Below are 14,259 nucleotides of genomic sequence, written 5' to 3'. Positions count from 1 at the left end.
CAATGACGTAATTGAGCCTACTATATATGCACAAAGCTTGTCACATGGGGATTTCTTCAAACTGACCAACCAATGAAGCATAAATGGCACAAACTAAATCTATATCTATATTGGCACAACAATTGTCAATAAAATTAATTCTCTGAGAGTGAATGCCGGAAGTAATTTGTTCTTCTTATTTTGGAGCCACTGGTCTTCCTTTGAATGTAATGCTTGCATCAATATATAACCATTATTTTATTTTATTTTTACAAGAGGAAAATATATAACCATTCATTTGTAAAACAATTCTACGCTACAATTGTCAAAACAAAAAATCAAATTTTTACGCTACAAGGAACAGCATTTAGGTGTTTGCAATAAGTCACATTCCAAAAGTTGACACTAACACATCATTTAGCATATGAATCGGAGAAAAATATTTTATTTACCCTCATTCCACCTTCAGCTTTAGAGATATAGGAATATGAGAAAAAAATTGAAAGATATCATAGGTGATGGGATATACTATATTTAGTTAATCATCCATTTAGAGAGAGAAAAATGCTTATATTTATCCGTCCATTTAAAATTTCAAGAAATATTTTTTCCATATAATGCATTTATGAGAACAATAAATAAGAAAAGATAAAATATATTTTAAATCGTAAAATGGGAAAACAAATAATAATTTTTTTAAAAATAACAAATTAATTGCATTTGCTAATATTTGTGTTTCTACTACAAAAAAACGTGAAATAGTGACGGCAAAAAATCGACGCTAAACGACCAAAAACTGACGTAAAAGTTTATTTTGAGTCGGCCTACCGTTAGCGTTGGGGAAGGCATTAAAAGGCTCGAAGCTAACTCTTTGAGTCGGCAGGAGGGTCGACTCTAAATATTACATCGACCAGCCCGACTCAAAGCCGACTCAACTCCGTCTAGTGAGACAAAACGTGGCTCGGACATTTACAGGCAAGTTCATTTGCCTTCCAAGCTCTTAACTTAGGGGTTGTGTACCCTCTGGTCGGCTCATCGATTCCCATCGACTCCTTAGGGCATTCAAGTCTAATCGCTTATAAGCTCTTGCCTTAAGGGCTATGTACCCTCCTATACCGAGTGGGTTCTCTCGTACTTAGTGGGCTTTTATAAGGGTTGTGTACCCTCCTATAAAGCAGGGTCTCTCGATTATTGTGGGCCAATATATTATGATCCTCTCCTTAGATTATTTGGTATTCACTTCTAAGCTCTAGACTTCACGGTTGCGTACCCTCCTACCAAGTCGACCTGAAGAACATACAAAGTCAAAACTAGTATTTTTTAGGCTTAATTGCACTTTTGGTCCCCCACGAAAGCTATATGTGCCATCGGGGTCCCTAAACTTTAAAAATTCCATAACACATCCCCAACGTTAACCTGCGTTTACACTTTTGATCCCTCTTCACTATTCCGTCAAAAAACTAAACAGTTTTGAGGACCAAAAGTGCAATTGAACCAAAAAATATAATTAAAAATTAAAAAAAGTAAAATCTAAAAAACACTTGATCTTTATCTTATTCATCATCTCCATAAAGTGGGTTATTGATTCAGTCCCAATCAAACTTACATTGTGAGCGTCTATTGAATTCCAATTTTGTTTTGGGATACATATTAATACCTACACAGATAACGAACTTCTGCCTTGTTAGAGCATCTCCAATGCAAGGTTCTTAGTTCTTATTTTTGAGTTAAGAACTAAGAACTAAGAACTTTACCATTGGAGGTGCTGACATGGAGTTCTTAGTTCTTAGTTCTTAAAAATAAGAACTCAGTTCTTATATAAGAAGTTTTGCTTTTTGAGTTCTTAGCTTAAAATATTAATTATTTCTCTCTCATTCAAATTACTTTATTACTTTATGAGTTTTATTTTTTACTTTATGAAAATAAAAAGTATAAATAATGTGGTTGGTGGGACCAAATGAATAGTGATAAGAACTAAGAACTAAGAACTCATGGTTGGAGCAAAATTGCTTGAGAGTTGCTTAAGCACATGTGGCAATACGGGCCCACATAAATAGTGTTAAGAACTAAGAAATAAGAACTAGCATTGAAGATGCTCTTACAAGTTGTTAAGTTTGATTGCGATGGTTGAGATTTTCCAGAAATATTTGAATTTAAATTGAATTGGGAATAGTGAGGCAACGAAGTCTTGAAAATGTACAACAGCAGTCCCCCAAAAGAAAATAGAAAAACACAAATTGTCTTGGACAGAGTTTTTGCCTTGTGCCTGGATCTGGGTTCCATATGAACTGGTCCTGGGTGTTGTCAAGAGAGGTTCATTTCATGTTTGGCTGGTGTGAGGCAGGTGGTGGCAGAATCATGACCAAATTTCAGAATAATCGAATGGATGAGGATTTTGAACAGAGATTGGGAATTGATTCGGGGATTTGTTTGGGTTTAATTACATTTTTAACCTTAGAATCGTTAGTTTTTGGATGAAAAAGAGAGGAGGAACTAAAATTGTTAACGGGGGTTAACGTTGGTGATGCGTTATGGGATTTTTGAAGTTTAGGGACCCCAATGACACATATGGCATTCGTGGGGACCAAAAGTGCGATTAAACCTATTTTTTATCATAGGTATATATAATTATGTTTGATTCAATCGAGTGTGGTCAAAATTATAGGCCTCTTCAAGAATGTATCTCCTAAAAATCGAACTCTTTACATCGAAATTCAAAGAACAGTTGTGACCGACACTCATTGAATAAATTGTGTTGCGTATACGTTTTTTTTTAAGTTGTGTGTATATATGTGATAGTTAAATACACAATTATTAGAATAGAGAAAAAGTTTGATGTATTGAAAGTAATTATGTACACATTACCTAATTGATTTCCAGCACATTAGTAATTATATTCGTAATTATGTTTTTATTTTAATTAAAATAATAAAAATGTTACAGCCGATTCTATGTGGCATAATATGATTAAGCATGCATGTATGTTTTTTTACGGTGGATATAAAAGAAACTCATTAGAATAAGACCAAAAACTGAAAAACATGAATAGGTAATATTAGAAAGGCGTGATCGATCGAATACCACCCGACAGTAATAATGTTTCTATATAATTTTTTAAAAAATTACACATATTTTAAGTTGAAGAAGTACAATCAAGTAATATTGACTTTCAATAGTCCATTACAATTCTTTCTATGATCAAGCAATGAAGAGAAACTATTTCTCATATTACAGTAGTTTTGATACAGTATGTATGATTATCGTGACCGGCCCAAGACTCTTAGGACTAAGACAGATCTACGCTTCATAAAAAATTTCTTGAATGATTATATATTCCTCTTGATATATAGCATATATATATTTGCATATCTCTACAAGCAACTCTCTGGCTGAACTGTACCCATAGTTGCTCCACCTGCATGGTTACACGAAGCTTGGGCATCTTGGCTCTTATATGTGAGCTTCACTTCCTGCAACTTTATTCCATTGCATGGATACTTAGAACTGCAATCAAATTTTATGGCAACTGGTGTTGCTGATGTTCCGTGAATGTCTTTGTATGTTACATCACTGATTTTCACTCCAGAGGCCTGATCAGAAAAAAAGAAAAAATCAACTCATTTTCATTCCAATGCTAACCCAATATTTTCTTAGTGAATTGCACTACATGCACCGGTAGTGTAAGTGTGCAACGATTTTTTGTGATGATGTTTTACATAATAAACTAATCAGATTTTTAAAAAGTGACTTTTTTTTTAGTTTTATTAATTGATGACACATTTAAAATCTGATTGACATTGCATCAAAATTGAACCATTTTTTCTTTCAAAAAAAAAATTGAACCATTTTTCTTAATTTTATTTTTATATCTTAGTCAAGGAAAATACTATATATTTAGGCCGTCATGATTATTTTCTTGATGCCATTAGTCTTAATTGAAATTTACCTGACGAGGGCAGCCCTTGTTATTGGGGCAGTAATTTTGGTCAACTATAATGGGGTTTTGGGCATTGACCATTATTAAATCTTGGAAAAGCACGTTCCTCACAAACCCATTAGTGGGTCTCCCCCAAGATTTTATTCTAACACCATTCTGAGTGCCTGTGAATGTAACCGTTTTAACTGTCACATCTTGCACACCTGGTTCGTTCAAATCCCATCCTAAGCTTCCAATGCTGCAAATTAAATCCAACAAACATGCAATTAGTATTTTATAATGTCATTACAAGAATAACCAAAATTAAGTAGAACAAAAACAACGTTCTTAAAGAAAAACCTTATTCCATGGCCTGGTCCACATGCAATGTTTTCAATCCACAAGTTAGAGGTGCCAGGTCCTATTGAAATGCAATCATCTCCGGTCTGAATTTTGGAGTTGGTGATGGTTACGTGGGAGGACATTTGGACATGAATACCATCAGTGTTAGGACTGTTTCCAGGGGCCATGATCTTCACACCTTGCATTTTCACATTTTGGCATTCTCGAAATAGTATGTGGAATAGTTGACTATTGATTGAGGTCAACCCAGAAACAACAATGTTTTTGGAGTTTTTGAATTCCAATGTCTGAAACACATCACAAATGAAAATCCCCCATCACTTTAATTGTTTGATTGGATGAAAGTCTATATTTGAAATATAAAAGCACGTCCAAAAAAAAATATATATATATATATAAGAGGATAATATAATATGATCCATATATATAGCTTCTGTCCCCATTTGGACATGGTAATGAGAGAATCTCTTCCTAGTATATATAGGGAATATTTGTTCGTACTAAGTACTAACTCCCCGCTTGATATTTTGATTATTTTCTACAATTTCTAGCAAATTGAACAGTCGCAAACCGTTCCATAACCTCCCCACTAAACACACACTACCTAATCAATCACCTGGCGTTAACTCCCACATAAAATTAAATTAAAAAAATTAAAGCCTGGTAGGAGAAAATTAGGAGTAGTAGATTAAACAATTCCATCCTACGATAAACCAGTGTAATCATCAAGATGTTAAAATTTCTATAGATAAACTACAACGTTATTGTTTAACTGCATTGTAAAATGAAAAGTGCTGAAACGTACGTACCGTGGCTCCTGTTGGGCAATTACCATGGCCTGAGTTCTTGCAATTCCACAAGGGCTTGCCTTGGCCATCAAGCACCCCACCATGAATAGAAACTCCATCAACATTCTCGAACAGCAACCAGTTCTCGGATTTTCCGATCACGCGGTAATCCGAGGGAGCCACCAAGGTGCCATCAATAGTAATTGAAACACCTTTACAATATTTTCCTTGAAAGGTTGCACTTCCAAGCAAGAACCGCCCCTGCGGCACATAAATTGCCGCGGGGTTGCGCGAGGTGCAAGCTCTGTTCCATGCACTTAGGAAGGCCTTTGTGGAATCGGTGCGGCCGTCCGGTTTGGCTCCGAAACTGACCACATTATAGGAGGCTGCTGCTGCATTGGCCGTGGCTAAGTAAAGGGTCACAAGAAAAACAAGAGTATTTGCAAGAGGACTTAGTTTTGAGATTGAGTTTAGCATTTTTGGAATTTGGTGGAATAGTATTGAAGATGTGAGATTTGGAATAGAGATAATATAAGGAGTTGGAATTGGAAGATGGAGTGGTCGAAGAAGGTAGTGGGGGTGGGAGTTGAAGCGGTTCGTGATGTGGGTATTTATAGCTGAATGGATTTGGGTGCAGGTTAGAGTTTGGTTAATGTCTTTGTCAATAATGAAATTTTGTTAGGACATATAATAATGTAATAAAGTCAAAAACTGAAATAAGTAGTGGGGGAAATTAAATTAAAACTGAGATTAGGAAAAGTCGCGCCAAACTTTTGGATTAGATATGAGAGCCTGCCCTACCCTTGCGGGAAGTGTCCTTTGCGTGCGCCTTCATTGTTGCATGCCTTTGAGTTTTGGATTTGGTAATCGGCAACTATAATTTAATTCATTTACATTTTGCTGTTGATCTAAATTAAGGTAACTAATGTTATTCATTTTCTTTTCTGCAATAAACGGAAAATGTTTCTTCTTTCTTATTCGAATTCCTTCTTTTTATGTTACTAAAATACCCTTATTAAATTTTATTAATACCATGTGCAACTGTTAAATTCTGGTTGGAAATATAATAATGTAGTTGATAGAGAAGAGTTGTGGTTGGTTAATATAAAATGTGATAAGTATGAGAAAATTTGTTAAATGAAGGTATATAGGTGGAAAAAATTTGCAAAAAATCATTCACTTTATAAAACAACAATAACAAATGAAGGTCAACACTAAAATTTGGTGGCACATCTCTCAAAATCTTTCTATATCCTCCTCCTTCACTGCATATACACAATCTATTAGCTGATATACATCTAACTAGGTGTTTCCACTTCTATTACAATGTTCAGGCGTATTAGTGCTCCTACCTAGTAGAAGATTAGGAAGAATGCGAGTAATGTGAAGTAGACTCAATATCCCAATCAAGTTCTACACACTCAATGCCTCCACACGCAGTAATCACAGTTGCAAGGATATACTCATCTACCACAAAACCTTCAGCTCGCATCCTATACATGAGCTTCAGAGCCTCTCCAGAATGCCCATTCCTTGCATAGCCTAGGATCATGGCTTTCCAAGAAACCAAGTTCCTCTCAGGCATGTTGTCAAACACTTGAAAAGCGTCAGCAACATATCCGCATTTTGCATACATATATATTAAAGCACTGTTTACAAAAACATCAGCCAACGCAGGGTTCTTGCTTGCATAGGAATGAATCAGTTTTCCTTGCATTGGAGCTTCTAACTTCGCACACGCTTTCAGAGCTGACGAGTAGGTATAGTTATTAGGTGACACCCCTTCCTCCATCATTTCCTGCAAAAACTCCAGTGCCTCAGATTCAAGCCCAAGCCTAGTACACCCAGAGATAATGGCAGTCCATGAAACAACATCCCTATAAGGCATATGTTGCAGCACCTTGATAGCATGAGAATAATCCTTACATTTGCAATAGAACCACACCAAAGTACTTCCTATGTGCATGTTAGTATGAAGAACACTTCTGATTATCTGCGCATGAACTTCTCTTCCAACGAGCGAAGCTTTAATTGTGCCACAAGCAACCATGAGGCTTACAATTGTCATTTTATTAATTTGAACTTTTTTCCTCCTCATTAGTTGAAATAAGCCTATAGCCTCTTCACCAAACCCATTTCTAGCATATCCTGATATAATGGAGGTCCAAGTAGCTGTGTTTCTAATAGTCATTCTATCAAACACTTCTTTGGAATTCACCATCTCCCCACATTTTGCATACATATCCACTAGGGAAGTTCCTATAAAAACATCACTTTTACAGATTTTCTTTACTATGGCACCATGCAGCTGTTTCCCAAATTTCAAAGTTGTGTTCTCTCCACAAGCCTTTAGTGCAGCACATATAGTATATTCATTAGGAAAGAACCCATCAACTAGCATTTGGGACAATATCAACAAGGCTTCATGTCCAAGCCCTTGTTGGGAACAAGCAGTAATTATAGTTGTCCAACATACGACATCTCGCTTTGCCATTCGATCAAATGTTCGAAATGCACTTGATATCTTCCCACATTTTGCATAAAAATTTACAACTGCATTGTCAACAATTAAATTCCTCCACTTGCTTTTCAAGATATGTGCATGGATTTGTTTTCCCAGAGCTAAATCCACTCTTTTAGAACACAAATTCATGAGACAGACCAGCATCTTACTGTTTGCCTGAACCCCATTCTCAATGGAATCTTGAAATAAATTAAAAGCTTCATCATCCAAGTTGTATTTTAAATACCCATCAATAATAGCAGTCCATGTAACTGTGTTCCTTCTTGCCATGCTGTCAAACACTCTACGAGCCTGAGCTAGCTTTCCCAATCTCAAATAACTACAGATCAAATTATTATCAACATAAGTGACAGAATCTCTATAACTTTTCAAGATAATTGTGTGTACCCTTCCTACTTCTTCCACATCACAACACAGCTGTAACCAACGACCTACTAATTCTGGTTCAAAACACTGACTATTCTCAGCCAAATTGTCTATCTTCCTGCCTGAAGAATCCAGGGTAGAGCGGATTCTATCATAGTTCAACTGTACAGCATTTAGTGTTTCAGCCCTTTCAGTTGCAGCATCATAGACTTTCACAGCAGCCATGCATGTACTCCGAAGCTTTTCCAAATCTTGTCACATAAACATAATGGTGATATAAATACCAGATTAAGAGGGATATTTGAACTAGCCAGTAAAATTGACTTTTCTATTACAATGTGGAAAGTACTATAGGATTTCTATGATGCACAGACATAAAAATCTTAAGGCTTAAAGATCACAGTTAGGTAACCTAGATAAGTTCTTGATGATCTCAATGTTTGAAGAAATTTTGGAACGACAGGAATGAAAATGGAATACCGCTTTGAGGTGAATAATTTTGATATGAATATAGAAAAACACCAACATAAAGTATTAAACAATTCTAAACTGAATCAACTCTAGAGACTTGAAAAGCACTACCATCAAAATGGATATCATTCAGCTTATATGGGTATTTAAAAGCTAAAAATATTGTTAGATAAAAATTGAATTGGAACTGAAAGCATTCAGTCTCACCATTTTGTGCTTTTGGATCGTCACTGTAAGATTCAACTAGAGTATGAAGATGCACGAAGAATTCTTTTGTGAAATCTTTACGACTCCTGGAGACAATTTCACTAATTTCAGATGGAGTCCCTTTGATCACCTCAATAAGCTCATTGTGCCTCTGTACATCTTCATCTATCTGCAGAAGAGGAGTAATAAATAAATTTGTGCATAATAAAAGCAGAGAACAACAAACTTAAAGGAATATTATAATCTCTATAAAAAGTTTCCTACATTAATCACATTTCTTACTTTGTTTTCTACAATAATACATCTTTTCTAATGAATTTAGTGAACATTATCCTTGTACTGTGAAATACAGCAGCAAGTATGTATTTAGAATTCAACAGATTCCAAAAAAAATGATACTAAATAGGGGAAATGAATGTTAGATAATAGACAGAATTTTGCTAGCTAGTTTTGCATTAGTCACCAATACCATACTGACATAAAGTGATGAGTATAAATTTCAATCACAAACGACAGACCTCTTTAAGCTTCTTTCCAAGCAAGAGCAGCTTCTTCTTCACCAGCGGATTGTCTTCGGAGTTTATTCTATCTTGGAAGTATCTAAAAAATTGGAGCCTGATATTACTCCAATTCTTGTTGAAAACTAATAACGCCCTCCAAACACTCAAGGCAGGCTTGTCCACCATGAAAGCCTCAATTAGCTCATCACAGTCTCTAATCATTTGGTCATTATCCAAGAACCCCATGCCATCTTCATCGTCCCTTTCCTCATCACCTCTATCGGAATCATCACAAGAACTAGCAGCATCAGTGGTACCGGTAGTACACAAGCAAACACAATTCAACATTTCCCCAGTGGTGACACGAGCACTAGCAGCAGTTGGAAAGGAATACTGCTGATCTGCTTGAACATGTAACAAGCTGTTATTACATTACGAATTAGGACCCTCTCATCTCATGTAACAGGTCCAGTAGCTAATTTAAAACTTAAAGGCTCTGTTCGGAAGAGCTTATTTGAGCATATCTTATAGCATAAGCGCTTATGCAAATGTTTGGGAGAGCTTATGTAAATAGTTTATGGCCTGCCTACCTATAAGCTATTTTGAGCTTATTTTCATAAGCTGGCCAGAATAGCTTATGAAAAAGAGCTTATACTTACTTATAACATATTTTCAACTTATTTGGATAATTTTTTTTAAAATATGGTCATAACTCATAAGCGCTTAACTAAGCTGTTTTCCAAAATCTTGCTAACAGGTACGAACACCGATTCAATCAGTTAAATATCTTCACTTAACTCAAATAACAACTAACAAGTATTAAATAATTTTCTAAATAATTTGCATTCCCCACTTTACCAGTAATACTTAGCATTCTGCTAAACCTATCCCAATATAATGCAGAACCAAACATGGTATAAATTTGAGTGGAAAATTAGTAACTGTACTGAACTAACCTTTGTGAGCAAGAGATAAGCATGAAGGTCGAAGTGAATTTGAGATGAATAAGGAGAAGGGAGAAGCAAAATCTGCAGCGGGTTTGAGAGTGGGAAACCTTGGTGGAAGTGAACATGGCGATTGAAGAATAGCAGCTCCTAACTCCATGTTTTGTATACGGAAACTACTTTTGAGGCTAAAGTGTGGAGTGGGGAAGAAGAGGAAGAGGAACTGCGGTGAAGGTGGGCAAGGATAAGGAGGCCTCCCCTGTCCTGTCAGATATATATATTTGTCACGGTCACGGCTACTAGTCCCTCCCACTCCCACTGCTTCCCATCCAAATTAAAAATCTTACAAATATCATTTTGAGATACTCCCTTCCTCTGTTTTTTTTATAGAAAAAACTATTATTAATCTCAACATAGTTAAACTCACTTAAACTATAAATAATTCAATAAAAATATAATTTTAACATACTAGTATAAATACGTCAGTCTTTAGGTTTATAAGGCTTTTTGGTGACATAAGTCTAGCATTTTTAACTATATAGAGTATAGACTCTTAAAATGTCTTGGTCTTGTCTATTTATTAACTTGGTCTTACCTAATGTAGGCTAGGTCATTGGCCTCTTTCGATAATCTGTCATACTTCTATCTCTAATGGAAAGTACACTATGACAATGAGGGTGTGAACTAAAAATTGAAAAAACGTTAACTGCATACCTCAGGTTCAACCACAAGGAGAAGGAACCACCAAATCAAATTAAAATAGCAAGAAAGGAAGCATCACAATTGGAAAAGAAAAAACACAAAGAGCTCGATGGGCCAGTCTACAATGCTCTGTTTCAACCCGTAAATTGACAGGCTTAAACAAGGCAGGTTAAATGGGTTAATGGGCTCAACCCCCAACCTTGCCCACCAAATATGGTTGGTGGGGAGGGCTATTTAAATAAAGATATTAACTAAGAATACTTTTCTTGTAGGTGCATTTACAGAATGAATTTCTTATGTCAACTACTAATCTTTAATTGCATCTTTATTATTGTATTGAAACAATTCTTGCTTCGAAGTTATTATACTTGGATCGCATAGCTCAATTTCAGGGAACTCTTGCACAACAAAACTCATTGAAGAGCGATGAAATCCTAAATTTTACCTTTGATTAAGTAAAGGTCCTGACTATAACAGTGATTTGTAATGGTTATATTGTAATAGTGATTTATTCATAAATTAAGGACATACCAGTATTCTAGGTTATTTTAACTGTCATATGTTTTAGCAACCATCTGTTTGTATGAAAAAATACACTTTAAAGCGTGTTTATGTCACACTTGAAAGTGCACTTGCGCATTTTAAAGTGCGTTGTAGTTGCATTTTAAAGTGTGTTTCAATCGCACTTTAAAATGTAAAAGATGCACACTTTGAGAGTGTGTAAGTAACGCACTTTAAAAGTGCGAAGGAAAAAAATTAAGAGTCTTTTCAAATTTTAAAAATATATAGGTGACATGAATTGATGTATGAGTTTTTTTTTTAATTATAGATGTAGGAGTTATTGCAATAAGAATTAAAAAAAAAATACACATTTTACTAAGCTAAACTGATCCAAAGAATATTTGGCCTCCACACAAAGTTACAATTAAAAGACCTCAAAAGATTCACCATCAATGATTGATTATTAATCCAACAAACACTTTGTTTGTCTTCATTTATGTGCCTAATGTCACCTCACTTTCTTATCTCACAATATATATATATACCCAGCTGTCTATAAATGCTATTTTATTAAACCTCAAATTTCTCTCCCATTCATCCACACTCAAAATTAAGCCATGACTTCCCTCAGAGAACTTCTCACAGAAGAAGGTTTCAACCAAACAAACCTTACCTACCATTCAAAACACAAACTTTCAAGGACAACAAAGCAGATAATATCACTCCCTTCACACAATCTCTGCCATGATCGGAAAAGCATCGAATGCTCCAAGCACAAGATAGACAAAAAACTACATGGGTCTGCCTCAGAAACATCGAATTCGAAGTCATTCATGTCACAGGGTTCAAAAAGTGCGGGACCCCCTATGGATGCAGTTGCAATCAGAGCAGTGATTTCTATCCTCGGTGGCTATATTGGAAGATATGTGAAAGATGATTGTTTCAGGAAAACAATCCGTGAAAAATGCAATGCTTACTTGATCAGAAGAGTAAAGGGTTCAGAATCAGATGATGATGAGATTGAGATTCTTGACAAAATGAAACTGGGTATAGAGAATATTGACAAGTTAGTGCAGGATCAAGGAACAAAGAAGGAGGAGCTACTTAAGATCAAAACATTGAGGAACTCCATTGACCTTTTAACCATAGTTGCTTCATTGAATTCTAGGAAAAACAACAGGGTTTGTGGAATATTCAATTCCCATGATCTCTCTGCTTGTGCTCAGCTCTACTTGGCAATAGTTTACAAGCTTCAGAAAAACAAGAGAATGTGTGCAAGGCATTTAATCCAAGTGTTTTGTGATTCTCCATTTTTGGCCAGAACCTTCTTGGTTCCTGACCTTTGGGAACTTTTGTTTCTTCCTCATCTTCTGCATCTTCAAATTTGGTACACTGAGGAGCTCGAGGCGCTTTCATGTTCAAATCAATCTCATGGTGAGAAGGAAAAGAAAATGAAGACTTTGAGGAAAGTGTATGATAACAAAGTGGACACAGGAACTAGTATGTTTGCTCTGTATTACAAGCAGTGGCTTAAAGTTGGAGCTGGTGAACCTCCTCTTCCCATTGTCCTATTGCCATCAAGAACAAGTCACAGATCATCAAGAAAGAAGTCTTCAGATTCTTTTGTTTTGCATTCCTCAATCAACCCAAACTTGTTAGTGTGAGTTTGGACCGACCTTTGTTACAACTTACAATTGATTTTTGGTAAAATTGGTTATAATAAAAGTGACTTGAAAGTTGAGTGATGTATGCTTGAATATGTTTATGGATAAGTGGTATTGTGAAATGTAGTTATAAAATTTTACAATTGATTATGTTTTATGCAGCAGCTACTCTGTTTAAGGTCAGTGTCACAGAGATTGGACCACTTACAGAGCTTTTCTTGCAGGACTATACTTGAAGAAAACTTGGTTAGCAGGAATTATGAGTCTAACAATGCTTCATTCAGAAGAAACATCTGTTTTCGCAATTGAATTTGTTAGAGCAATTATAACCATGTGCTCATCAGATATTCTAAGCGAATGCGAACACGCGATTCGTGTAATTACCAAAGCTTTGGTTGAATTCTCATGGTGATCCAAGTGGGAACCGAGGCTGTAGGGAAAGTCATTTCATACTGTGTATTTGCATAGAACTCGCAAATGAGATTGGAACACCCAATTTTGTTGGCTTACAGAGTATTTCTCCCCACTCTCTTTAAGCAATGGCCTCTCTGATTACCCCAATCATCCTCTCTAGGGGCCAGCTGCACAGGCCTCTCTGATTACCCCAATATTCTTATGCTGCTTTGGACAAGAACTCATGCTCATTGTACCTCTCAGAATCGGAGTCAAACTCCTCCTCAACTTTGGCCTGCTTCTTCTTTTGAGCCTCAGCTTTCCTCTTCTTTGAACTCTCAACTTGCTCCCTTTTTGAACTCTTTGAAGGGATCTGCAACAAGTACATTAGGTTGCAAACCCAAGTTGTCAAATGTCAATAGTTAATAAAAATTTCAGTCAAATTCTTTAAATACAATTAACTAACTAGTATTGATTTCGCGTCATGCACAGATGAAATAAGAGTACTTTGTCGCACATGAGATACTTTCATATTTTCTCACTCGTTATTCTTTTATAAATACATATATCACATATTTAAGTTTTTTTTTTCTAATCATAGTTACATTCTAATTCCTTTTTTTCTAATTTGTTATTTTTGAATCAATATACCAAAATCATTTTAATCTTCCCGATGTATATACGAAAACATAAAATATAAAATTTTCAAGTTAATTTCAAAATCAATCATTTAAAACTATTTGATATCAATTTTTTGATGGCATATTTGATATATTTTAAACGTAAGATATTACATTCAATTTTTTTTATTTTTTTAAATAAAAAATAACCATAATCATAAATAAAAAAGATGTTGTAAGTATACATCTTAATGGTAGAAATGTCACAATTAACTTCTATTAATTATTCTAATGTCATTAAAACTCATTAAATGATAAATT

At 35.3% G+C, this 14,259-nt stretch overlaps 3 protein-coding genes across 3 annotated transcripts; 1 reads left to right on the top strand and 2 right to left on the bottom strand.

The window, feature by feature from the left end:
• Positions 1–3,069: 3,069 nt before the first annotated feature.
• On the bottom strand, positions 3,070–5,607 carry LOC130713626 (polygalacturonase-like). The gene is made up of 4 exons (XM_057563406.1): positions 5,068–5,607; positions 4,256–4,545; positions 3,926–4,154; positions 3,070–3,569 (listed from the first exon to the last, which is right to left on the bottom strand). Exons 1-4 carry the CDS (start codon positions 5,521–5,523, stop codon positions 3,351–3,353), a joined length of 1,194 nt encoding a protein of 397 aa, XP_057419389.1. The 5' UTR covers positions 5,524–5,607; the 3' UTR covers positions 3,070–3,350.
• A 600-nt stretch (positions 5,608–6,207) lies between these two features.
• On the bottom strand, positions 6,208–10,379 carry LOC130713625 (pentatricopeptide repeat-containing protein At4g18520, chloroplastic-like). Its single transcript, XM_057563405.1, has 4 exons — positions 10,071–10,379; positions 9,133–9,515; positions 8,615–8,783; positions 6,208–8,187 (listed from the first exon to the last, which is right to left on the bottom strand). The coding sequence occupies exons 1-4, from the start codon at positions 10,216–10,218 to the stop codon at positions 6,410–6,412; spliced, it is 2,478 nt and encodes an 825-aa protein (XP_057419388.1). The 5' UTR covers positions 10,219–10,379; the 3' UTR covers positions 6,208–6,409.
• Positions 10,380–11,825: 1,446 nt separating this feature from the next.
• Positions 11,826–13,719, top strand: LOC130713627 (putative E3 ubiquitin-protein ligase LIN-2). Its single transcript, XM_057563407.1, has 2 exons — positions 11,826–12,921; positions 13,150–13,719. The coding sequence occupies exons 1-2, from the start codon at positions 11,879–11,881 to the stop codon at positions 13,232–13,234; spliced, it is 1,128 nt and encodes a 375-aa protein (XP_057419390.1). The 5' UTR covers positions 11,826–11,878; the 3' UTR covers positions 13,235–13,719.
• Positions 13,720–14,259: the final 540 nt, after the last annotated feature.

Source organism: Lotus japonicus, chromosome 4, assembly GCF_012489685.1.
Source record: "Lotus japonicus ecotype B-129 chromosome 4, LjGifu_v1.2".
In the NCBI taxonomy this organism is placed as follows: Eukaryota; Viridiplantae; Streptophyta; class Magnoliopsida; order Fabales; family Fabaceae; genus Lotus; species Lotus japonicus.
Note: the sequence above shows the minus strand (reverse complement) of the source record. Positions and strands in the feature narration are given on the sequence as shown.